Source organism: Aphidius gifuensis, linkage group LG4 (genome assembly GCF_014905175.1).
Source record: "Aphidius gifuensis isolate YNYX2018 linkage group LG4, ASM1490517v1, whole genome shotgun sequence".
Classification (NCBI taxonomy): Eukaryota; Metazoa; Arthropoda; class Insecta; order Hymenoptera; family Braconidae; genus Aphidius; species Aphidius gifuensis.
Genome location: NC_057791.1, coordinates 5,831,630 through 5,856,754, shown reverse-complemented (window position 1 = coordinate 5,856,754; position 25,125 = coordinate 5,831,630). Strand labels below are relative to the sequence as shown.

Here is a 25,125-nt window from a genome sequence, read left to right as displayed (position 1 = left end):
CATGTCGTAATTCTCTTTTCAAGAGTTTAGACAATAGCTATTGAAAATAAATTTAGACAATTTCTAATAAATAAATATAAAAAAAACATAAGTATCAATATGTTTATTTTTTAATGAATCATTATTCATTTTACAGTGATGGCACAGATATATTTTTTTTTTCATTGAACATGAAACAAAGTATGCAAAATATCACCAACAACAGTACGTGATTATTTAATTAAAAAATTTGTGCAAATGCCAAAACTTAATTATTAAGTTTTTTGCTCAAGAAAAAAGACGATTTGTAAGGAGGCTTATTATTGAAGCATATTAAAAAAATAGAACTCAAAAAATATAATTAATATGTTGGTTGGTTTCTAAACATCAAATATTATTTTTAAATTTTAAATTTGTTTATTTTATTAGTTTTAAATTGATAAGAAAAAAGAATACTTATGTATTTTTTTTTATTTTCAAGCTACATAAATAATTGAATTTAAAAAAAAATTTTAAACATTTAAAATAAGCTTGGTGAAAAAAGTGGGGAAAAAAAAAAACGAAAAAATTTAATTTACATATAACAAATTTTTATTGATAAATATTAAAAGTGTAAGAAACTTTTTCACAATTTATGAGGCGATAATTTAAATAGATTTGCAACACATGAATCACCATAATCAATAAAATGTACATACTTCAACATCAATTGAAGGATGAGTTACAATTTTAGCTCTATACCATGTATCATCTGGGACAAGATCATTAAGCATCATAACAATAACTGGTACACAAAATTATCCTAGTGATATTTACAAAATGAAAAAGGTTAACAGCAACTCTTGAAGAACACCTGCAAAAACTTCAGGATATTTTTTTTGGTAAACTTGAAATGTTTCATTTGCCGCAACATCTCGTAAATTTGTTTTCATAAATTCTAAACATTTTTTACTTAGTTTTTTGAGACTCTATCTATCAGAGGAAACAAGTATACTTGCAATATTATCAACATTTATCGATTCACAAATTACTTCGTCACAAATATTTTTAAGACAATTCACTTGATATTTTTCAGCAACAGCAAGTAGTTCCATTGGCATCTTGTCAACATTTGGTGATTCACATTTCACTAGTATAAATAAAATGTAAAAATTCTTCGAAAACATCTTCTTCAATATCTTCAATGACCACTTCGTTGTTTTTATTTTCTTTTAATTGTTCACGATCAAACATTGCAGAAAAAACAGGACTGCGTGCTCCAAGAATGACTTTGATTGCAGGAAATAATTTTTGACCCACTTGAATGGTAACATCAGCTAATTTTTCATTTAACAAAAGTTTCCAAGTCTGCAGTCAATTGTTGTATTGCATTAAATCTTGAAATTTCATCAGATGTGATTTTTAATTTTTTAGTCGTTTTAAAAAATTATAATACCTATATTCGATTAACCGGAAAATCTATACAATCGATCGCTATATATTATATACTTTGATAATTATGAATGACTATGAACATTATAATTATAAACATTTTCTATTATAAAATAATATTTCTCATAATAATTATTATTATAGCATATCAAAAAATATACTGAATATGTTTATTGGTTTCTAAACATCAAGGTCAAATATTATTTTTAAATTTTAAATTGTTTATTTTAGTTTAAAATTGATTAGAAAAAAAAAATATATGTTTTTTCATTTTCTTTTCAAGTTTTATGAATAGATAAATATGTTAAAATATATAATTAAGAAAAATTATTTGATATTTTTTTTTAGTTTAAAATTGATGAGTTAATAAATTTGTATTTTTTTTTTTTTTTAAGCTACATAAGTGGTTAAATTAAACAAAAAATTTTAAACATTCAAAATAAACTTCGTGAAAAAAGTGGAAAAAAATCAACGAAAAAATTTAATTTATTACAAATTTTTATTAATAAATCTTGAAACTGTAAAAAAATTCATCACAATTTATCAGGCAGTAATCTAAATTGATTTGCAATACATGAATCACCATAATCAATAAAATGAACTTCATATAATTTTACGAAATAAAAAAAGTTAATAGCAACTCTTCAAGAACACCTGCAAAAACTTCAAGATATTTTTTTTTATAAACTTGAAATGTTTTATTTGCCGCAACATCTCGTAAATTTGTTTTCATAAATTCTAAATATTTTTTATTTAGTTTTTTGAGATTATATCTATCAGAACAAACGATTATACTTGCAATATTATCAACATTTATCGATTCACAAATTACTTCTTCACAAATATTTTTCAGGCAATCCACTTGATATTTTTCAGCAACAGCAAGTAGTTCCATTGGCATTTTGTCAACATTTGGTGATTCACCAGTATAAATAAAATGTAAAAATTCTTCAAAAACGTCTTCTTCAATATCTTCAATGGCCACTTCGTTGTTTTTATTTTCTTTCAATTGTTCATGATTGAACATTGCAGAAAAAACAGGACTGCGTGCTCCAAGAATGCCTTTGATTGCACGAAATGATTTTTGACCAACTTTAATGGTAACATCAGCTAATTTTTCATTTAACAAAAGTTTTTCCAAGTCTGCACTCAATTGTTGTACTGCAATATTTCTTGAAATTTCATCAGAATTATTTTTTAATTTTTTAGTCATTATTATTGTACAACAAATTTTATGTTCACAATTTCGGAAATTCTCATCATTTAATACATCTTCATAGGTTGTTCCAAAACGCCTAACATTCCAATATACTTTTTTTGAAAGATCAAGAAAATCATTTTTTTTAATTATATTTTTACCAACTTGAGTTTTTTTAGTATTAATTGATATTTCATATTTTGTCTGTAATTGTGAAGTGTCATTGAATCCATTGGATGATGTAGGTTGTAACTGTATCGAAATACATCTCATTTCATTTATCAATCTATAAGTCGGATCCATTTCCAAAATCCATTCATCGTTGAAGTCAGAATAATGAGATGAAAATTTTGGCGATTGAATTCTTATCGGGTCATATTTGATGTCATTCATTGTCCATTCATATGTAAATTCACAAGTTTCCATACCAGTAACATGGTCTTGTTTTGACATTAAAATTTTAATACAATCCTGGGTAGCTGTTCTATCAACTACTGACATGATTATGGATATTAATTATAATTGGTTTTCGAACTAATAAATTTTTTTTAGCACAATCGTATTTGCGTATTTTCGTACAGGTTAACTCAAACCGATGAACAATGAAAACTGATGAAAACGTGGAGAAAACTCATGGCCGATAGGAGCACATTCGAACACATGGTTCATCATCGATAATAACCTTTTAATAAATTAATCGATTAATCGAAAAATCTATACAATCCATCGATATATGTATTATATACTTTAATAATTATGAACAATAATTATGAATGACTATGAACATTATAATTATAAACATTTTCTATTATAAAATAATATTTCTGTGTGTATGAAAAAAATAATTAATTTACCAAAACGTATTTAAACTCAGTACCATAAAATGAATGATGATTTTTTTTTAATTTTAGAAAATTCAAAAAAATTAATTCACATTATTCAAATTATTAATATTATTATTATAAAAATCATGATTGTAAAGCTAATTTAAAATTATTAAATGATGAAACACAAAATATCATTAAAATAATTCAATTTTGTTATGATAATTGTAAAAAAAATTAATGCAATTTAATGATAACTTAATAATGCAATGGATTGTTTAAAATCATTGATTCGATTGAATCAAAAGCCACATTTGTCAATGACTGATATTAGTACTTAAAAATTATAATAATTTTTTTATGTAATTAATAATTAATTAATTATTAATAAAATTATTGAGGTGAGTCATTTAGAATATAATGTTAATTTTCATATGTTTTTATATATGTTTGTAATAATTTAATAATAGCAACTCATTTGTATATTACAGGTAGCTGGCTTGCAAAATACAACAACAACAACAACAACAACAACAACAACTACAATCAAGAACTGGAAATAGAAAAATTGTCTTCATATTCTAAATCGCAAGAATGTTATTTTTTTTTTTATTCCATAAAATGAATGATGATTTTTTTTCAAATTTTAGAAAATTCAAAAAAAATTAATTCAATCACATTATTCAAATTATTATTATAAAAATAATTATTGTCAAGCTAATTTAAAATTATTAAATAATGAAAAAAAATATCATTAAAATAATTGAATGCTTCACTAATAACAGACTCAACTTCATCAGAAGTTACATTTGTTTGTTTTTCCTGTAACGATGATATTGTTTCATCAGCTGTTGACTGTTCTATCAAACATATGTACAATTGTTACAAGATTTTCACTTTTTAAGTTATCAAGCATGGACAGAAGCCATGACATTTACAACAAATCAATAAACCTTATTGTATTATTATAATTTTGTTTGTGTCACAAAGTAATGTATATAAACAAAGTAAAATTATCAATAAATAAATAATTATAGTGAAAAAAAAAAACTTAGCGTTAGTTTTTCTTGTCATTGAATATTAATTTACAAATTTTATAATAATAATAAATTGATAAAAAAAATAGAATTAATAGCAGTAAAAACTAAAAAATTTATCGTTATTTAATGTTACAGATGCAAAAAAAAAAGTAGGATGACCAGGAATTATTTGGCAAAATGATATGACAAAGACAAAGGTCTGTGTTTTTTATTAAACAAGGAGAGGTAGTAAATACTATCATTTATTGTTATAAAAAAATATCAACATATATTTAACTACTTATTAAAATATGTTTTTTTATTAAAATTACAGATAAATACCTTTGGATAAACACCAGTACATTTATAATGCAAAATTGCAACAGGTAAACTATCATAATTATATTATTATTAAGCTTGTTTTTATCAATTAATTGATAAAAAAAGGTAAACAATAATAGATTAATAAATTACAAATGGTTAAAACAGTGAAAAAACGTAAATTTAAGATTGGCTTTTATCATTACAAATGAATTCGTATATTTTCCAATAAATGGATAATTAAAATAAAGGATGAATTGATAAAAATATTAAATTTAATAATAGCTTACTTACTGAATTATTTTTCAATAGGTGTTATGATGAATTTATAAATGATTCACCCAAATTATCACAAAATTCAATGACAATTTTTTATACAAATTTTTATTGTTATGCAGTTACTTGTTATTGCTATTTTTTGTATATCAATAATGATATTTTAAAAAAAAAATCAGAGATATTTGATAGGTGTTTAGAAAAAACCAATGACAATCCCCAACTTCAGGTAAATAATTTTTATATTTTTTTATATGAATATATGATGTTAAAAATTAATTTCATTTACATTTTTATTTTTAGGAAATATTTTATGAAAGTCAAGTATCACTTTTTCTATTCATTTGTCAACGTAAAGAATTAAAAATTTGTTTTCTTGAAAAATATTTAAACGAGGCATTGAATAAATATCCTGATAATTTTTATTTACTTTCTGTATTTGCTAGTATTGAGGTAAGATTAGAAAAATATTTTAAAAATATATATTAAATTGATTTGTTGTTTTAGAGGCATTTGATACTTTGTTGTTTTTTTTTTTTTTTTTCAATTTAAACAGTCTGAAATGCCAAATTGGAATATTGGTATAAAAAGTGGACATATAATAACAAAGTTTATTCAACTTTGGCATTGTATTTAGCTGGAAGAGCTCGACTTGAATCTCCAGTTTGTGTTGATGATCCAATCGCCAAGACTGCAGCACTCAACAAGTTGTTGCATTTTTATAAAACACAAATGAGGTACCATGGTAATTGAACTTGATAATTTAATAATTAAATAACTGAAAAATATAAAACATGTATTTTATTTTTATGATATTGGTGAAATTCGTCGTTGTCCATTGACATGAAAAAATTTATCATGAAAGCCTTGCTTCGTGTCCATGGGCTAGATGTATTAATATTGATGCAGCAATTATTGCACCACAAAATTTAACACAAATTCAAGATGTTATTCGAGAATGCATGTGACACCTGAAGAACTTGATATACCTAGAGAATAATTTTAACATGATAAAACGTTTCTTTATGTTTTTTTAACAAAGATGTGTATATAATAATTATTATGAAGTTTTAAATATTATTTATTATAAATACTTAAATATGTGACAGTTGAATTTGGTAAAAAAAAATAACTTAACATATAAAAAACAAGGATAATAAGGTTTTTTAAAAAATAAAGCTATTGATGAAAATTTATTTTTCAATAATTTTTTTTATTACAAAACATGTTTAGAAAAAATGAAGTAAGTTATTTTGAACTGTTGATAATAATATATAAAAATGAAAGTTTTTTTTTTTTTTTTTTTTTCAAACAAAACACTAATGAATATTTTTAATTTTATGGTTAAACAATTATTAATAATCGATGAATATTAATCATTTGATACCAGCAACTGTTTCAAGAACACTTACAAAAACTTCAGGATGATTTTTTTTGTAAACTTGGAATGTTTCCTTTGACAAAACATCTTGTAAATTTTTTTTTATAAATTCCAAACATTTTTCATTCAATTCTTCAACATTGTATTTGTTAGAAAAAACAAGTATACTTAAAACATTATCAGAGTTTATTGTTCCATGTATTACTTCTTCACATATATTTTCAAGACGCTCAACCTGATATTTTTTAGCTACTTCAAGTAATTCCATTGGTATTTTGTTAACATTTTTTGTTTCATCAGTATAAATATAATGTAAAAATTCTTCAAAAACATGTTCTTGAATATCCTCAATGACAACTTCACTTTTTTTATTTTCTTTGAATTGTTCATGATTAAACATTGCAGCAAAAATAGGACTTCGTACTGCAAGAATTCCTTTGATAACACGAAATGATTTTTTACCCACTTTAATGGTAACATCAGCTGATTGTTCATTTAACAAAAGTTTTTTCAAGTCTGCACTCAATTGTGGTGTTGATTTAAATGTTGAGATTACATCAGAATTTTTTTTTTGTTCTCTTGAAATTGTCATAGTACAGGAAATTTTAAGATCACCATCTTGTAAATATATATCAGATGATTTTAACAAATCTGCTCTTGTAATATAATCCATCCATTCACTTTCTGTTGAAAATACATCAAACCCACATTCTATATTTTTTGAAAAATCAGGATGAATTGATATTTTACATGTTGCAAATAATGGTAAAGTAGCATTGAATAATTTAAGTTTTAACTGTACTGATACATATTTTTCTGGTTTTAGTATATCACCGTTGGAATCATAATATTCATAATAGCCATCATAATCTCTTCGATCTCTTTGGCCTACTTTATTTGGATTTATTGTCAGAGTCCAAACGTCATTGAAATCAGAAAAACGTGACGAAAACTTTGATGATTCAATTGTTCCACTTGTATACTGACTGAATTTTTTAATTGTCCATTTATATGTAAATTCACAAGATTCCACATCAGTAACATATTCTTGTGTTGACATCATATGTTTAACAGAATCCTCGGTATGTTCAGGAAGTACTGACATAATTATATTAATTAATATTAGTTTTTAAACTGATAAATTTCGTTTAGACACAATGACTTAACTCAGCCAGAGTCACAATGGAAAAGAGGGATTCCTGGGATTTGGCCTCATGGGAAGCAGGAAAGCACAGGAAACAACAGGAAAGATTCATCATCGATATAAACCGTTAAATTGGTTAAACGATTAATCAAAAAATCGAAATATACTATCGATTGATATGCCTATTAAATACGCATTGATAACTATTATGAATTATGATAATTAATAATAATTTATGACATTATAATTAAATATTTTTTATGTATAAAATAATTAATAATATGACTTAATTAACAAACACATAATTTTTAAAAATTTTATTTTTTTTTGTTCGATTTCTCTTGACCCTTTGTACGAACTTCAAGTCATATAAAAAATGATATCAGCTAGATAAGATATGTAGGGCCATCTTTTATTTAGATTTTTAATTATGTCCATTATTTTTTTTTGTTTACACACACACACACACACCCACACAATGTTACTATCAAGTGTCAACAATAAACAAACTAACAATGTCAACAACAGTGTTATGACAGATTATCAACAATTATTAGATGATGTAAAATACAATACATAATTAATAACAAATAAAATAAAACAAAAAGCTGTAGTTATATCAAGAGAAGCTCCGGAACCTAATAATGAAACTGTTGATATAAAAAGTGTATGTTAAATAATAATTTGTATTGTTTATTTCATTTATTTACATAATTATTAATATTTTTGTATATGAAACATTTTTATCAGCTCATCATCTAGATTTAGTTTGTTATCAAATTTTTAGATTACAATTTAATTTGATTTTTTCAAGGGAATATTAATAAAATACATACTTGATATGTTTATTAGTTTCATAGTTTTATAAAATAAATAGATAAATATTGTGAATATATAATTTAAAAAATTTATTTCATATTTTTTTTAATTTAAAATTGAGAAGAAAATGGAATATGTATTTTTTTTTTTTATTCTAAAGCTATACATAAGTATATAGTTGAATGAAAAAAAAAATTATAAACATTTAAATTAAATTTTGTGAAAATAATTGAAATTGATTTGCAACACATGAATCCATTATCAATCAAATGTACATACTTCAGCATCAATTGAAAAATGGGTTACAATTTTAGCTCTATACCATAAATTATAAACTTCTATTATAAAATAATATTTCTCATTGAAAAAAAAAAACACATCATTTTTTCAAAATTTTTATATTTTCTCGACCCTAAATAATAAATTATAAATATATTCTTAAAATAATAATAATAATTAAAGCATACAAAAAAAAAAATAGAATACAAAAAAAATATACTTGATGTTTGTTGGTTTTTAATCATCAAGGTCAAATATTATTTTTAAATTTTAAATTGTTTATTTTAATTTAAAATTGATTAGAAAAAAAAAAATATGTTTTTTCATTTTATTTTCAAGATAAATATTTAAAAATATATAATTAAAAAAATTTATTTGATATTTTTCTTAGTTTAAAATTGATAAGAAAATAAAATATGTATTTCTTTTTTTTTTTTTAAGATACATAAATAGTTAATTCGAAATATTTTTTATCATTTGTCATTAAGATAAATACTTGGCACGTGAGAAGAATTGTGTCATTGATATTATCAATTATCAATTTCTTGATTTTTTAAAAAATAAAACGTAAATATAAAATTACAATAGATGAGATTATCTATAATTGATTAATGTATCAAAAAAAAAAAAAAAAAAAATTATCATTGAAGGAAAAAACAAGAGCCAAGTAATAGCAAAAATATAATTTTTTCGTTTTCTCATTTCAATTATTTCAAACGAAACTTTTGTGTTGAAATTACTGTATTATTTGATTCCATAAAATTTTAAATAACTTAAAATTATTTCATATAGTTTTATCTATAGATAGATAAAAAGATTGCTAAAATCACTTGAAAAATGATTGATGAATCCATCCATCAATAACTCTCCTTGCTAAAATTTCTAATCTCAATATTAAATTGTTTTCATTACGAAAAGAATAAAATAATCAAAGTTGGTATTTTTTTTAGACTAAACTCTTAAAATAATAAAAGATTAATTTAATAATTGTTATAAGTATATTTTATATTTTTTAAGATACAACTTTTGCATCAATTTCAAAACATGAATGTACAACATTACTTTTATCAACGAGTTGCATTCTAATATGTACTTTTACTTTTGGATAACTCTTAAGAACTGGCATTGTTAAACCATACGTTAATGAATCACCTTTTGTAGCTGGACACTTGCCATTGATTAATGAATTACATGCATTTGGCTCAGGCATTGGATAATTTGTTGTGATGCCAAGTGCCTTGGCAACAACTTCAATACGAAGATTATCAGTATCAACAGCTGCAATATTAAATTGTTTTTTATTTTTAAATAAATATATATTTATTAGTAATATACAATTTAATTAAATATTTATAAAAATTAATTTACCAGCATTAAAATCAAATTCTCCATGTACATCAGTTCCTCTTTTAAATTTACATGGTAAATTTTTGCAGTCACCAACTCGCAATGCCAAAGGTGCATTACCACTTTTACATTTTTGATAAGGTGTAAATTGTATTGAGGCTGCTACGAAAAACGCCATGATGATGAACACTAATAGTATTTAAAAAAAAATAAATAATGCATTAACAAGTTGACTATAAAGATTAATTTTTTGTCTACGTACCTTGAAGGGAATACATTTTTATTAACGGTTAATTTTTTCCTAGTGTCAATTTTAATTTAACAACTGATTGAATATTGTGAGATTTATGAATGTATATATATATTCTACATTCATATCTTATCAGACACTTCAACTGATAAATTGATAAAAATAAAATATTTTTTTTTCCTCTATTTATATAATTTTAATTAAATGTTGAATTTTGTACTTTGTTGATTTGTTTGTTATTTTTTTAATCAATATAAATAGTATCTGGAATATTTTAAGTGTTCATATCTCATTTGGAATAATAAAATTTTTGTTTATAATTTATTTAAGTAAGCACTGTTGAACGAGGGTCATTGCACAGAAGAAGTATCATTATTTTTTCTCACAAAGAGATAAAAAATAATCCTAATTATTTGCAATGTGTTATTGTTTTTCTTTTTTAACTCTGTTGTTATTCATTGAAATAATTAAATCAATGATTTGCATTCTTAATGTTCAGGATAAGGCTGTGCTCTTGAAGAGTATTCTTGAAATGGAATAAACAAAAATTAGAAAAAAATAATACAATCATTAACATGAAATTAAAATGAATATTTTTTACAGATACTTACTTAAAATTGCATAAGAATAAAAAAAAAGCTAGTACTTGAAAAATGTAGATCTTGTAACTTGCATCAACAAGCTCGTCGACAATAATACAATTGCAACAAATAATTTTTTACATTTTTGTTATTTGTGAGTACTTTCTTTTGTGAACCTTGAAATAAAAATAAAATTACCAATTATTAAAATAATATTAAAGTAATTAAAAGAAAAGAGTTGATTACATTGATAAACCTGGTTATGGTAATGCTGCTGATGGATTTGCTAAAAGTATCAGTACCAGAGAATATAGAGTCATCATCCAGAAGCTATGTCCATATGTTGATAAAAAAAAAACGCATCAACAATTATTTGTAAAAACTATATAATAAAATAAACATTAATTCTAATACTGTGTTTTTTTTTAATTTTTAGCATATGCAATTACCTCTTGACAATTTAATTTAATAAATAGTTGTAAATAATATCAAATAATATAGTTATAAAATTAATTCCATTAATTTACGGGGGTTATCATTTAGATTTTAGTTATTTTTATTTGATTGAGTCTGTCTCTCTCTCTTTTATATCTAGGCCAATCGGCGTAATGTAACTAAAAAAACAAAAACAAAAGCAGTTGTGTACACTGATTTTATTATTTAACATCGATTTACACAACAAAGAAAACCAAAATAAATAAATTTTAAAAAATACGTTGGGTATTAGAAATTACAGCTATAGCTTATAAAATTTTATTAGGAGGCTATTGTTGCCAACAATCTGAAGTATATGAGTGAATATAAATGATAATATCACAGGTAATTACAAATTATATATGTTGGTCATATATTGATTAATAATTGTTAATAACAAATGCCAAAAAAAATAAAATAACCTTTTATTTTTTCTGCCTCTAGGAGTTATCACATGTTATTATAAAAAACATAGAATTGTGTATTTATCAACAAAATTAAACAATGGAAAACTCAAGCGAGGAATGTGGTTGTGAATTGGATAGAAATAATGAAATATTTTCTGATGCGATTGACATTAGCTGGGATCTATTACGAAAAAATAAGTTTTGTTTTGACACCTCTGATGAGAGAGTATCTCGTACATCTGCTTATCTTGGCGTTGAGATATTTGAAGCCATAAAAAAAATAAGAGAAAAATTTATGAATGATTCCATGTGTGTTGATGATCAAAAAGTGTCGGGAACATTAGAAGAGCAACAAAAGACTACTGTCATTAAAACTTCAGGCAGTGAACTTGATATTATTGAGAGCAATGATGATAATATATTCAACGACTTTGCTTACTCAATTGATGAAGATGAAGACGAAGAGGTTTTTAAACAATCAGAGATAGATAGTGAAGAATTAAAGAACGATAATTTTGATTCAGAAATTATTAATCACGTCGAGAATCACAACAATGACAACAAAAAAATAAATAACAATTATAACAATAATAAAAATTACAGCAACATGTGTACTTCATCACCTATAAATTTGTCAGACAAAATTACATCTACTACAGGTAATTAAAAAAGTTATAAATAAAACGGTTCATGTTAAATGTCTTGAAAATAAAATGATAAATTAATAAATATTCATTCCTATTCATTTTAGATGGAGTTAGAATAAACGTAATCGATGATGAGTCTGATGATTGTGATGAATCAACAAATTCCAACAGACAGCTATATTCTGTGAAAGCCTCAACTTCCTTGGAAGCTGTTCAACAGCGATCATTTTATCTTCCTGGGTTAGAAGTTTTTTCATTGATACTGTATTATCAATTTTTGTATCATCGATTATCCTGTTGATTAATGTCTTGTAAATTATTACAGGTCAGAATGTACTAGTACTATGAGCAATTACAGATCAGACGATAAAACTTTAGGTAAATATATTAGGTAAATAATCTTGCTATAGATACTGGTGAAGTTAAATTAATAAAATATTTTACAGATAGCACATTGCAAAACGACAGTTACCAATATCAGACGAGTAAATCAGAAAACACATGGATACCAACAACATGTGTGCATAAAGATAACACAACTGATGAATCTCAAACACAAGTAATTTATGAAAAAGTACGTGATATATTGAATGAATTAACACTAGAAAACGTTGATAAATTGACTCAACAATTTGAAGATCTAAATATCAATTCACATGAAAGATTACAAGGTGTAGTTGATTTAATTTTTGACAAAGCTATTGATGAACCAGACTTTGCAGCAGTATATACAATTATGTTAAAAAAATTGTCTGAAACGAGAATTGATGTCGTTGATATAAAACAAGAAATTAAAACATATATTCGAAATTTATTATTCGCACGTTGTCGAGATGAGTGCTATTAATAAAGTTGAACGTGATGCTAAACTCAAAGAAATTGAGGAATGTAATGATATTAAAAAGAAACAAAAACTAACAGCATTACTTAATGATGCTGATTGTCGCTTAGGTAGAAAAGCAGTTGGTAATAGTAAGCTGATTGGTGAATTATATAACCGAGAAATGCTTCGAGTAGCCTTTATCCATAAATGTATTAAACATTTGTTAAGAACACCAGTTGATTACAATATTGAATGTCTTTGTATGTTATTAACAACAACTGGTGCAAAGCTGGAAAATTCAAAGGAAAATAATTTCAGTTGGTATTTTGGGAAAATGCATAGATTAGCCAAAGATAAAACTGGTCCTAAGAAACTAAGCTCAAGACTTAGATTTATGCTATATGATGTTATTAATTTAAAAGCACGAAAATGGGAACCAATAAAATACAAAGATAATACAATGAAACAACCATATGCTGTTGCAACATCAACTTCAATGGAAACCAACCAACAAACATCAATTCAATTACCTGGGTTGGTATTTTTTTATTGATAATATTATTCAATAGTTTATTATTATTATCTCAACAATATAGATACCTTGATGATACGCTATTTTATGACTATTAACATTATTTTTAAATTATTACAGATGTACTAGTGCTAAAAAAAATTATAGATCAGACGAAAAATCTTTAGGTAATCTTCAATCTACTTTGAAAAATCATAAAATGATAAAGTTAAATTAATAAAATATTTTACAGATAGCCAAAATGACAGTCAACAATTAGAAAATTCAGGGAAACCAATAATACGTTGGCAGATAAGTACAATTGGTGATTCTCAAACACAATCACTTCATGAAAAAGTACAAAGTATATTGAATAAATTAACACTAGAAAATGTTGATAAATTGGCTAAGCAAGTTAAATCATTGGATATTAATTCTCATGAAAAATTACAATGTGTTGTTGATGTAGTTTTTGAAAAAACTATCAATGAACCAAACTTCGTGACAGTATCTGCAATCATGTGTAAAAAATTAGCCGACATACGAATTAATGATAATATAAGACAAAATAATGAAACAAAACAAGAAAATTGTGATAAAAAAAATTTTCGAACTTTATTAGTAGCGCGTTGTGAACATGAGTTTGAAAGTGTTTCTGTTGATAAAGTTGCACGTGATGCTAAACTCAAAGAAATTAAGGAATGTGATGATATTAAAAAGAAAACAAAACTAATAGATTTACTCATTGATGCTGACTGTCGCGCAGTTGGTAATATTAGATTGATCGGTGAATTATTTAACCACACAATGCTCACAGTTGTTTTCATAAAAACATGTATCAATCATTTATTAACAATACTAGATGAAAACAATATTGAGTGTCTTTGTGAATTATTGAAAACAATTGGTGCAACGCGTGAAAGTTTAAAGAATAATATCTTTAATGATTATTTTTCACAAATGACTGAATTAGCTCAAAGTGATAATGATAAAATAAGCTCAAGAGTTAGATTCATGCTTCAAAATGTTATTGATTTAAGAGCACAAAACTCGAAACCAAAAAGAGTCGAAGGTAATCCAATAACAATAAACCAAGTTAACAAAGAAGGTTCACCATCAAAAGAAAAATATAACGAAGATGTAGTTTCTCTTGTTCCAATTCCGATTGACAAAAAAATTCTCACTGAGGATGAAATAAAGAATGAAATTGTCATTATTTTTCATCGTTGCAAGATTTTTTCAAGCACTAATACATTCGTGGATGTGAGTTTTTTCATTTTTTTAAAAAGAATAATGAACACTTCTTAGATCCATATTTCCATCCCTGCTAAATAATTATTTATTTATTTTCTTTCAATTACAGACATCTATGGAGCATTTGAAAAATAAGCTTGACAATTCAACTTATCCATATTTCATGCGTGAGTCGTTAAATATTATTTTTGGTCGTGCATCAATTTATCGAGAATACTTTTCAAGTCTATTTGCACACATGATCATCAACAATATGTTCCCACTTTCATTATTCCAATCCGAGTAAGTAAAATATTAAATATTTCTATTAGAATATTCCTTTTTTTTTTTTTTACCATAATTTTTACATACTTCTTTCATCTTTGCAGATTTGATAAATTGTTGGAATTACCAAAAAACCTTTTCATTGATTTACCTGTATTCTGGACTTACCTTGCTGAAATACTAAAACCATTAGTAATTCGTCGTGCTCATCCATTGAATGAATTAGTACGTACAACATCAGTACTAAAAAATATTGGTTTAGTTGGTAAACTTGTTGGTGAATTACTGAGATTATTAGCAGAAAGTGAAGGTCCATCAACAATTATTGAAAAATGGAATGCAAGTGGTATTAAATTGACTGATTTAGTTGATACATCACTTGAAAATCCAGATGATATTGTTGAACAATATAATTTACAATTTTTAATGAATGATGCAACAGAAAATATACCAAGTAGTATAGAATTGGCATATGAACAAATTAATGAACAATTATTAAAATTATTACGTGATTATGATTTTGATAATATAACAAGTTGGATAACAGCAAGTATTGGACAAGAAGGTTCTAAAAAACCAAAATTTATAAGAATACTTTTTGCATCAGTACTTGAAACAGTTATTGAACCATTAGAAAATTCATCATACAAAGCAAATCGTCTAAAACTTGATTACTTTTTACCGCTCATTGCACGTTATGTTAACAAGGATCAAGAACTTGAACTTCAATGTTTATATGCCCTCACTGCTTTTAATTATAAATTGGAAAATCCTCGAGGTGTTTTAAGCATGATAGTTGATAAACTTTATGAATCTAGAGTAGTGTCAGACAAGGTTTTTTTGGCATGGCTAAGTTGCCCCGATAAAGCTGAAATGTTGGGTCATGGTTGTGCTGTATTAGCTCTTACATCATTCCTTGTTCAACTCAAAGAGGGTCATGAAGAATCAAGCGAGAAAGCTTGAGTATTCTAACATCTGGAAAAGAACATAAATATATACAAATATATAATATTAAATAAATAGTAAATTAAAAATAGTGTTAAAAAAAAACAGTTAACTTATAGATAAAAAATAAATAAGTATTCAATACAAATGAGACAAATAATTTATTAATAATAGTGATAGTAATACAACCTTTCTACAGATATATATCTACTATTTGTCTTGATCGATAATGATATTAAATTTACAGGAAATTTATTTTTTCTTGAGGATAAAACAAACTTATCATCATCAGCAGAATCATCAAAAGGATCCAGACTATGCAAAGGCTATTAGTAAATTAAAATATTTACAATACCTGTAAATTTTATCATTTTTTTTATTTTGTCGTTTCAGTTTTTGTTAAAATATTTTAATTTCACGTGACGATGATTATGGAAAGACTAAGAAAGAATATTTGTATTGAAATAATTACAAGACTATCGTATCTATTTAAGGGATCAAATTTTGCAGGCGGTGAATTTTTACATCCACCAACTCGCAATGACGAAAGTGTATTGACTACTCAAAGGCCAAATGGTGTATATCTAATATATATTTTTTTTTTCGTGGAGGGCCGGAAGTATTATTTTTATTATATTGGAAAACTGAGTGTCCTCAGCTCAGTTTGAGTAAACAAAACACAAAAATAAAATGATTTACACAAACAGAAAAAACCAAAAGAAACTAAAATAAATAAACAAGTTTTGGAGTGTTGCGTTTCAACAAACGGCTAAGATTTTGTGATTAAATTATTATTCATTCAAAAAAAAATCAGCAATGTAAAAGAAGTGCCCAGGCGAAAATCATTTCTCCGATTTTCTTACATTTTCTTAGACTTACATTAATCATAAAGTGTGATAACTTATCACTGATAAGTTAACGACTATATCACGCACGGCCTAATTAATTTTTGACTATTTTATTAAAAATATATTGTTTTCTATTAAAATATATTCTAGAAATTAATAAAAAATGATAATCTATGTGCGTCAGTGATAAACTAAACTACGCACATTAAACTCTGATAATTTAATTAAAAATAATTTTTTATTTTTTTCTTTATCTATAGTGTGTCAGTAGAAAATATAAATAAAAAATCATATATAACGAAAATAAATTAAAATTTTCAATACTCCGGTGGGTTATGTGCAATTATTAGTTAGTGTAATTTTTCTATTATAATTTTTCTATTATAATTCTAATAACTCCGTGAGTTTTAAAGATATCGTTTTCAAAATATCGGCGTTTTAAAGATAAAAATAAAAGGAAACTTTTAATTAGTCGGTGCAAATCGATCACGCTTACAGATAAAAATTTATTTAATATTTAAAAAAAAGAAAGAAAAAAAGGTTTTTAACATTTTTGGCTCTGGCAACTTTAATAATTATTTGAGAAAAAATCGGAAATATACAAATTAAAGATTGAAAATACGCTTCTTTTGGTTTTAACACGAAGTGTCTCTGACAATTACTTAAGAAATGAGAGCCTTTTTTAATTTTCGGTAGACAAATCCAATACGTAGGTGACGCGAAGCGTCCCACCTACGTAAAAAAATAATTCCAGCTTAAAATATTATTATAATTATCATAACGATAAAATAAATATTAATATGTTCAAAAACATTATATTGATTGGAGTTTTCTTATCACTAACGTTTCTTAAACTTTACTGAGAAAAATAAAATAAAATAAATTTATTAATGAGTCATTCGGAATTGATGTATATTTAGATATATTATTTAAAATAAAAATTTTTTTTTAATATTCAAAAATATTATTATCAGTTTCAATGACCATATATAGCAAACCAATATCATGATTCATTTTTATTTATTTGTAACTACGCACGTCTACCAAAAAGTCCCATCAACACATACACAGTGATAATCAAAAGAAAGAAAAATGTTATCACGTCCATGCATGACTCATGTCAAAAATAAAATTTTCCTAAAATATAAAGAACACATTAACAAAGCTATGAATCAGTCGAACTCGCGCTCAACATTTCCAACGTCACCTCATTCGTAAAATCAAAAAAAAGTTTACTGCTGATAAGATTCAAAGTCGAGGTGTACGTGGAAGCACCGAAAATTTTTTCATTTATTGTAGTCTTGTAAAGCAAAGGTATCGGACCTATTAAACTATTTCTCTGGGAATCAAAAAAATAATTGTTTGATTTAAATAAAATTACATCATGTCTTGTAGTATTTTTATAATACTATTATTGTGTTGTACTTGGATTGTGTTTGGTAATAAATAATGTTTTAATTAATAATAAATATTGTGTATCGAAATTTTTGGCAAAAAAATAAAATTAAAAAATATGTAAATAATTAAACGAATATTTTATTATTCTAGGTGAGGGTGTTGTGATTAATGGTAAAAGAGAAGGTACAACACTTCTACCAGTTATACCAAGCAATACAATATATTGTGACCCACGTGAATATGTGACTGTTTCATTGAATGTTGAATACCGAAATGACACAACGTGCAAAATTGAAGAAGTAAGTACAAAAAAAGCAAGTATTATTTAATGAAAAAAATGATAAGTTATGATAATAACAATTATAAAAATATTATTATTTCAGGCTACAAATGATCTATTTCAAAGAGTTGGTGCATGTAGTTTTCGTGGTCTTGCTAATAAGATTAAAATTGCTTTGTGGACAATAGTTGCAGAAACAAAATTATCACATCAGTATAAGGGCACGTTTCAAGTATTAACTTTCCATTCAGAGACAACCAAAATTTACGTAAGAACAAAATAAATTAGATATTTAAATAACAATAATAATAGTTTCTTTTTTTAAAGTAAAAATATTAAATATATCAATGCCTAATCTTAATTAGAATATAAAAAAAAATGTTTTCAAACTACTTTGTTTTTACTTGAAAATACGTACTCAAATTATCTGATAACAATGATAATTTAAAATTAATTTTTTTTTTTTTTTGTTTTGCTAAAATATAAATTAATTAAATTTTTTAGTTTAATATTAATATATTAATAATAATTTTTTTATATTTATTTATTTGCAGTTTTACAAAGAAACACATTCAGTGATCCCACTTGATGTATTTGACAGAGAGTATTGTAACATCGTAAGGCCAAATGAAAAGAATAATAACAATTTGAAGATAAAAAATATTCGAAATTCAGAATACGTCATTGATGAGAAAGAAAAATATTCTGGTGAATGGATTGTACAATATTTCAATAGTACAAATCAAAATTATATTAGTAAAATATACGACGTTACTTTCAAAGGTAACAATAAAAATAATAATTTTTATTTATAGATTTACATAAATTTAATGTGAAATTTTCGTTTTATTTTAGCAATTACATTGTTAATTTAATAATTTATTGTATTATATATTTATTAAATTAGTTGTTTTTTTCTAGAAAAAATTAAGCCTGGAATGGTTGTAACTACAATTAAAAATTCTAAAAATTCTGGAACATGGTCTAAATTTGAATGCCGTGTTGACTTTGCCAGTATTGGTCAATGTTCATTCCACGGACCATCTGGTATAATAATAAATGAAGGAATCGATAATAATAGTAAAAAGTAATTAATGATCATGAATTTTTTATTGATAAATGTTGAATAAAATTAACTTATTTATTAAATATTTATTGTTCAATTAAATTAGGTTCGATTATGAAGTGATCAACACAAGAGCAAGTGGCCATCCAAAATGTGTATTAACAATTTACAATCAAACAATGCATGAAGAGGGACAATGGAAATGCTCACTTCGTGATGAAAATCAGATTGCAAATGGCACAAAAATTATTGGTGATCGATTCAAAAAATTAACAGTGAATGTTTTTCAAAAAATTGGATCAGATTTTGATGTAAGTATTCAAATTATATTATTAATTAAATATTTTTATTATTATAAAAATTAAAAAGCCAAAAAAATCAATTATGTGTGTGTCAGTTAGTTTTTTTTTTTTTTTTCAATTTCTAAATTTCTTTTTTTTCTAAAAATATATAATAGTCAATATACAGTTTCAAAGTATTCAATTATGTAAAAAAATATTTAACAGATGAATTTTTATTTAACAGTTGAATTGTACACAAAATCACGAATGGAAATATTGTGATATAGAACATCCAAACGGTGAACGTACATCTAAAATTTTTAATAATTCACCTATACCTAATGTTAAAGAAGAGGATAAAATCTGTTCAAAAAAATTTAAAAATGCCAACAAACAATTAAATGGTAATTGGACATGTACTGTCAGTCGAGACGTAGAAAGCATGATATATGAAAAAACATATATTGTTCGAGTTACAGGTAATTTTTTTTGCTTTTTAGTTTTCACTTATTGATGAATCTCTGATGATGATTTAATAAAATTAATCTTTTTTTATTGTTTTCTTATCAAAACAGAGGATTTTGCACTAGCTGATTTACGATACGAAGATGTCGCTGGAATAAATAAAACAATACTAGAAGCACGTCCATTTCCAACTGATGAAAATAAAATGAAAAATATTACAAATTGTGCATGGACACATCCACTTGATAAAAATTATTTGAGTAACGATAGTTATTATACTATGACAAATAACAATAATATTTGTAAACTTATAATTAACTGTAAGTAATGCTCAATTTATTATTTATAATATTGTTGTAAACATTATTTCATTTTTTTTATTTACTTGATTTTAACAGATCCACAAGAATATGACAAAGGAAATTGGACTTGCTCTATGACATTGAAATCTTCGAATGGTGCTTTGAATATTTTTTTTGCGGTATTTGATTTACAGGATGTTGAAATCTATAATCCAACGTTGTGGTGGTATATACTTCATGGATCAATTGCTGTTTCGTTTCTTATTATTGCTATATCAATTGTTTGGTGGGATATTGTTACTGCTGAAAGTAGAACCAAGCTTTTCGATGCAGAGTAAGTAAACTTGATAAATAGTTTTTTGAATTTAATGAAAAATATTTATTAATTATTTATTAATAAAAACTAGTTTTTTAACAAATAATTATATTATTTATTTTAGAAACGAACAACAACAACAAAAACATTATAAGGATTAGTTCAATATGGATTAAACACTTTTTTTACATATATAATTAAAAAATGAAATTAAAAATAAAAGAAAACAAATTATTTAAATGAACTAATTGTTGAGGCCAGAGGCAGTTTAAAAATAAAATGAAATTTATTTACTTGTATTCACTTTTATAATTATACAAAAAATTAAACTTACCAATTTTGATGAATGAAATAAAAATTTTACGTTACAAAACTGTACGTTTTTTTTTTTTTTATTTTTCAGTATAAAACAAATACAAAATACTTTAGTTTAAAAATATTATAGCATTAATACTCTTGATTTTTGCGTTTTTTTTTTTGTCGAATAAACTAAAAGAAATGAAGAAAATTTGCCACTAGGCACTAATATAATAAAGTCATAACAAAGGTGATTTCATTGATGATGAACAACAATTATGACAATTATTATTATCCCGACAGCTTTATGAGCAATTTTTTTTTTTTTCCACTTTTTTTACTTTTTTTTTTTGGGAAACTGGTTTAGTGAAAATATATTTATATTTTCCACGATTTTTTCTCCATTTATTTTACTCGTAATTTTTTTCTGGTTGTAAACAAAAAAGTTATGCAATTTTATCATGATTATTGCTCCAAAAAAAAAAATTTTTTTTGTGTCATTATTTTTCAACTCAAAATTAAAATTTGTTCACTACAAATTACTACAAATTCTAAGAAAGCTATTTGACCTCTTCATTACTATTTTTCTTCAATTTTCTGCGAAAGTACATTTTAACCCTTTTTTCACACCTAATTTTTGAACTACAAATTAAACTCTTTTTACTACAAATTACTACAAATTCCAACGAACGTTTTGAAGTCGATCTGATCGTTATGTTTTTGTTTTTTTTTTCTTTTTTCTTTTTACACTACACTGATTGGCTAGTGAGCGCGAGAAAAAGAAAAAAAAAAAGAGATAGACGGATCGGACTCGGCTTTCAATCAAAATAAGCAAAATTCCTCGTATTTAAGATTAAAAAAAAAAAATGTACCTATATTTTTTATGAAATTAAGTGTTAAAAAATATCAAGAGTATTTGTGAAATGTATATGATAAAAACCATGTTGATATTTTATTTTTTTAATAACAAATGAATTAACATGCATTCATAATTACAAAAAATATTATTAAAATAAATACTTAGTTAGTAATTTTATTTTCATTTCAATGTCGAAAAAGCTTTACAAATAACAAAAACGTTAAAAATTATTTGTTGCAATTGTATATTTAAAAACACACTTTGTTGGTGTCAGTTACAAAACACAAACTGGAATGTATTTATTTAATTTTATTATTGTCATTACTTTTACAATAATTATTTATTTATTTTTTTCTTTAAATGATATATTAAAAAATATAAGTTTTGGCACTAAGTTTTTTTGCAATACAAACATTTTAGGATATTATTTTAACATAAAAACAGACTGGGCTTTACTTCATTTGTACTTAATACTTATGTTTATATACTACGGATGTTTATTGTTAATTATTTTTTTTTCTTTGATGAGGTGGTACTCTGCTTGTTATCATCATCATTTTCAAACTTGAAAGAAAATGGTTTACTGAGTAGATCCATGACAGCTTCACGATGACCCAGCAACTCAGATGGATCTGTACCAGCATACCATGCTAAAATTGCACCGACTGATATTACTTTTCTTTCATGTAGTTCTTTAATGATATCATACACAAAACCTATAATCAAACAATAAATACATTTTTTTAAAAATTAAACTATTTATGTCATGAAATAATTTATAATGTTAAAAGCCTATTAAGCTTCATCAACTATCACAATTATTATTTATTTAAATTAGATACAAAATTGTAGAAAAACAAAGGGAATTTACCTGGAGGATTGCCGCATTTATGATTCATACGAGTCATAGCATGTAAGCATTGTAATTCTGATTCAAAATTTTGATCAATATAATCGCTTATGAGAGGTAAAAAATTTATAACTTGTGAACAATTTGGTTGATAAAAATTCATCTCACCAAAAAAGTATTTGGAACGTTCTTTTGAGTCAATACAAGATTCTAATATTGCTGTAAAAAGCATTCTGACAAATTTCGGTTCTTTTGTTTTTTCTTCAACAACATTTTTTGTTATCCAATTTTTTGTTTTACCAGTTTTACTACGTAATAATTTTAATAATCGTTTGCTTAGTTGGTCTGTTTCACCAACTGTTAAAAATTTTAAATCATATTCTTTAATAATATCATCTGGATCTTCAAGTGATTTATCAAATAAATACTCCCATTCAATACCACTTTCATTCCATTTTGCAGCAATTGATATTTTACCTTCACGTTCTACTAAAATTTTTAGTAAATTTCCAACAAGTTTACCAGCAAGCCCTCTTGTTTTAAGTCCTGATGTCGTACTTATCAATTCTTTAAATGAATATGCACCATGTATTATCAATGTCTCTAGAATATTAAATAATTTTAAATTAATACAAGATTGTCATCATTTGATTTTTAATATCAACAATATTTAAATTATTGATTTTTAATTTTTTTATTGATTTAGAAAAAAAAACGATCTATTTACTCAGTATTTCAGCTTTGTAAATCCATAATACATTAAATTCAATGTCCTTGCCTGTTGTTTCTTCCAACATTTGACAATACCTATCGATAAAAAAAGTAAATTTTAGCTAATGATATTTAAGAACAAACAATTAAATCTTTATTTAATACCTCTCTACTTACTCTGTTTGGAATGAAGAAAGTGGGAACCTTTTTTTGATTATCATTTGAGCAACAAAGCTCCAGTATTTTTCACGAACTTCGAATGATTCTTCTCTATTGAATAATACAAGTGATCTACGTATAAATTCTGAATAAGCTGAAGGCTCAATTTTTGTATTAAATCGATCAATTGCAATCTGTAAAATTGGAAGAAAAAATCTTTAATAAATGTAAATAAATTGGCAAAAAAATTGACACTATTTGTTTGATAGTTTGACACTATCAAAAAATAAAATAAAATAAAATAAACAACTGTATGTTTATGGAAAAAAAAACACTTACTTCAATGAAAATGTCGGTATCTGAGACTTTCTCGGAAACATCAATAAGAGTTTTAATTTGTTGATCTAGGTGTGGATATTTAACATTACAATTTTTTTGATCCATTATTCAATTTTTTTGATAAACACACAATTTAATATTTTTTAATAGGTATATCTTGATTCTTATCTCAAGTTTTTCAATAACACGTGTGAATACTTGTTGAGGCTGAAAAAAAATATAGGTTACTTTATTGTTTTTGTTGCTTTATGATAGCAATGATCAATCAATAATAAATGCCGAACATTTATTATATTTACCGGTTATATTTTTATTGACTTTCATTTGTGTATTTGTTGTTGTTTTTTTTAAAGAAATAATAATTTAATAATAAAAATTTGGCCCTTTGTTTAAGTCCAACACTGCTTCGTTACAACGATTGACGTTTATAAACAGCTGTTTTCAATATTGTTGTTATTTGGTTTGTGACACGTCATGAGTCATGCCGATTAATTTAACAGTTATATTTATGATATGTCACACTCCGTTTCCAATAGAATGAAAATAATAATGATTTAAATAATATACTTTGGAAATTAATTTAATTTATAATTCAATTCATTCTAATTTGATTTAGGTATAATAAAAAGTAAATAAATATACGTATATTATTTATTTATTAAATTGTATGTTGATAAATTTCATATCAAACTCTCAAGCTGATCTGTACCCAAGAAGACTAGAAATACTAGTATTTCTAGTCTTCTTGTCTGTACCACTTGGGATACACGTAGATGACTT

General features: G+C 24.6%; 7 protein-coding genes and 2 long non-coding RNA genes across 10 annotated transcripts; 5 read left to right on the top strand and 4 right to left on the bottom strand.

Annotated features, from left to right (window-relative positions):
* Positions 1 to 1,098: 1,098 nt before the first annotated feature.
* LOC122853784 (speckle-type POZ protein-like B) lies at positions 1,099 to 3,109 on the bottom strand. Its single transcript, XM_044154204.1, has 3 exons — positions 2,875 to 3,109; positions 2,099 to 2,571; positions 1,099 to 1,326 (listed from the first exon to the last, which is right to left on the bottom strand). The coding sequence occupies exons 1-3, from the start codon at positions 3,107 to 3,109 to the stop codon at positions 1,099 to 1,101; spliced, it is 936 nt and encodes a 311-aa protein (XP_044010139.1).
* Positions 3,110 to 5,226: 2,117 nt separating this feature from the next.
* On the top strand, positions 5,227 to 5,637 carry LOC122854866. The gene is made up of 3 exons (XR_006374005.1): positions 5,227 to 5,277; positions 5,352 to 5,501; positions 5,605 to 5,637. It is a non-coding gene; the product is annotated as an uncharacterized LOC122854866 (long non-coding RNA).
* A 787-nt stretch (positions 5,638 to 6,424) lies between these two features.
* On the bottom strand, positions 6,425 to 7,626 carry LOC122853783 (speckle-type POZ protein B-like). The gene has a single exon (XM_044154202.1). It carries the CDS (start codon positions 7,532 to 7,534, stop codon positions 6,425 to 6,427), a length of 1,110 nt encoding a protein of 369 aa, XP_044010137.1. The 5' UTR covers positions 7,535 to 7,626.
* Positions 7,627 to 8,540: 914 nt separating this feature from the next.
* LOC122854865 (NPC intracellular cholesterol transporter 2 homolog a-like) lies at positions 8,541 to 11,179 on the bottom strand. 2 transcript variants are annotated; one of them, XM_044155885.1, is made up of 5 exons: positions 11,096 to 11,179; positions 10,880 to 11,025; positions 10,281 to 10,794; positions 10,040 to 10,207; positions 9,365 to 9,949 (listed from the first exon to the last, which is right to left on the bottom strand). In XM_044155885.1, exons 3-5 carry the CDS (start codon positions 10,294 to 10,296, stop codon positions 9,684 to 9,686), a joined length of 450 nt encoding a protein of 149 aa, XP_044011820.1. In that variant the 5' UTR covers positions 10,297 to 10,794; positions 10,880 to 11,025; positions 11,096 to 11,179; the 3' UTR covers positions 9,365 to 9,683. The 2 variants fall into 2 exon arrangements, with proteins under 2 accessions (XP_044011821.1, XP_044011820.1); XM_044155886.1 differs by lacking the exons at positions 10,880 to 11,025; positions 11,096 to 11,179 and having other exon boundaries at positions 8,541 to 9,949; positions 10,281 to 10,584.
* An 818-nt stretch (positions 11,180 to 11,997) lies between these two features.
* LOC122853782 (von Willebrand factor A domain-containing protein DDB_G0286969-like) lies at positions 11,998 to 14,855 on the top strand. Its single transcript, XM_044154201.1, has 9 exons — positions 11,998 to 12,389; positions 12,482 to 12,617; positions 12,703 to 12,755; positions 12,824 to 13,101; positions 13,166 to 13,734; positions 13,853 to 13,899; positions 13,965 to 14,234; positions 14,334 to 14,806; positions 14,850 to 14,855. Exons 1-9 carry the CDS (start codon positions 12,026 to 12,028, stop codon positions 14,853 to 14,855), a joined length of 2,196 nt encoding a protein of 731 aa, XP_044010136.1. The 5' UTR covers positions 11,998 to 12,025.
* Positions 14,856 to 14,883: 28 nt separating this feature from the next.
* On the top strand, positions 14,884 to 15,464 carry LOC122854863. Its single transcript, XR_006374004.1, has 3 exons — positions 14,884 to 14,974; positions 15,075 to 15,247; positions 15,334 to 15,464. It is a non-coding gene; the product is annotated as an uncharacterized LOC122854863 (long non-coding RNA).
* Positions 15,465 to 15,561: 97 nt separating this feature from the next.
* LOC122853781 (eukaryotic translation initiation factor 4 gamma 3-like) lies at positions 15,562 to 16,192 on the top strand. Its single transcript, XM_044154200.1, has 2 exons — positions 15,562 to 15,575; positions 15,766 to 16,192. Exons 1-2 carry the CDS (start codon positions 15,562 to 15,564, stop codon positions 16,190 to 16,192), a joined length of 441 nt encoding a protein of 146 aa, XP_044010135.1.
* A 2,143-nt stretch (positions 16,193 to 18,335) lies between these two features.
* Positions 18,336 to 21,385, top strand: LOC122853780. Its single transcript, XM_044154199.1, has 10 exons — positions 18,336 to 18,461; positions 18,571 to 18,719; positions 18,804 to 18,968; positions 19,255 to 19,483; positions 19,622 to 19,787; positions 19,873 to 20,077; positions 20,292 to 20,526; positions 20,623 to 20,832; positions 20,911 to 21,148; positions 21,255 to 21,385. The coding sequence occupies exons 1-10, from the start codon at positions 18,407 to 18,409 to the stop codon at positions 21,289 to 21,291; spliced, it is 1,689 nt and encodes a 562-aa protein (XP_044010134.1). The 5' UTR covers positions 18,336 to 18,406; the 3' UTR covers positions 21,292 to 21,385.
* A 1,352-nt stretch (positions 21,386 to 22,737) lies between these two features.
* LOC122854862 lies at positions 22,738 to 24,542 on the bottom strand. Its single transcript, XM_044155884.1, has 5 exons — positions 24,346 to 24,542; positions 24,025 to 24,200; positions 23,864 to 23,943; positions 23,158 to 23,739; positions 22,738 to 23,002 (listed from the first exon to the last, which is right to left on the bottom strand). Exons 1-5 carry the CDS (start codon positions 24,448 to 24,450, stop codon positions 22,794 to 22,796), a joined length of 1,152 nt encoding a protein of 383 aa, XP_044011819.1. The 5' UTR covers positions 24,451 to 24,542; the 3' UTR covers positions 22,738 to 22,793.
* Between the last annotated feature and the right edge of the window lie 583 nt (positions 24,543 to 25,125).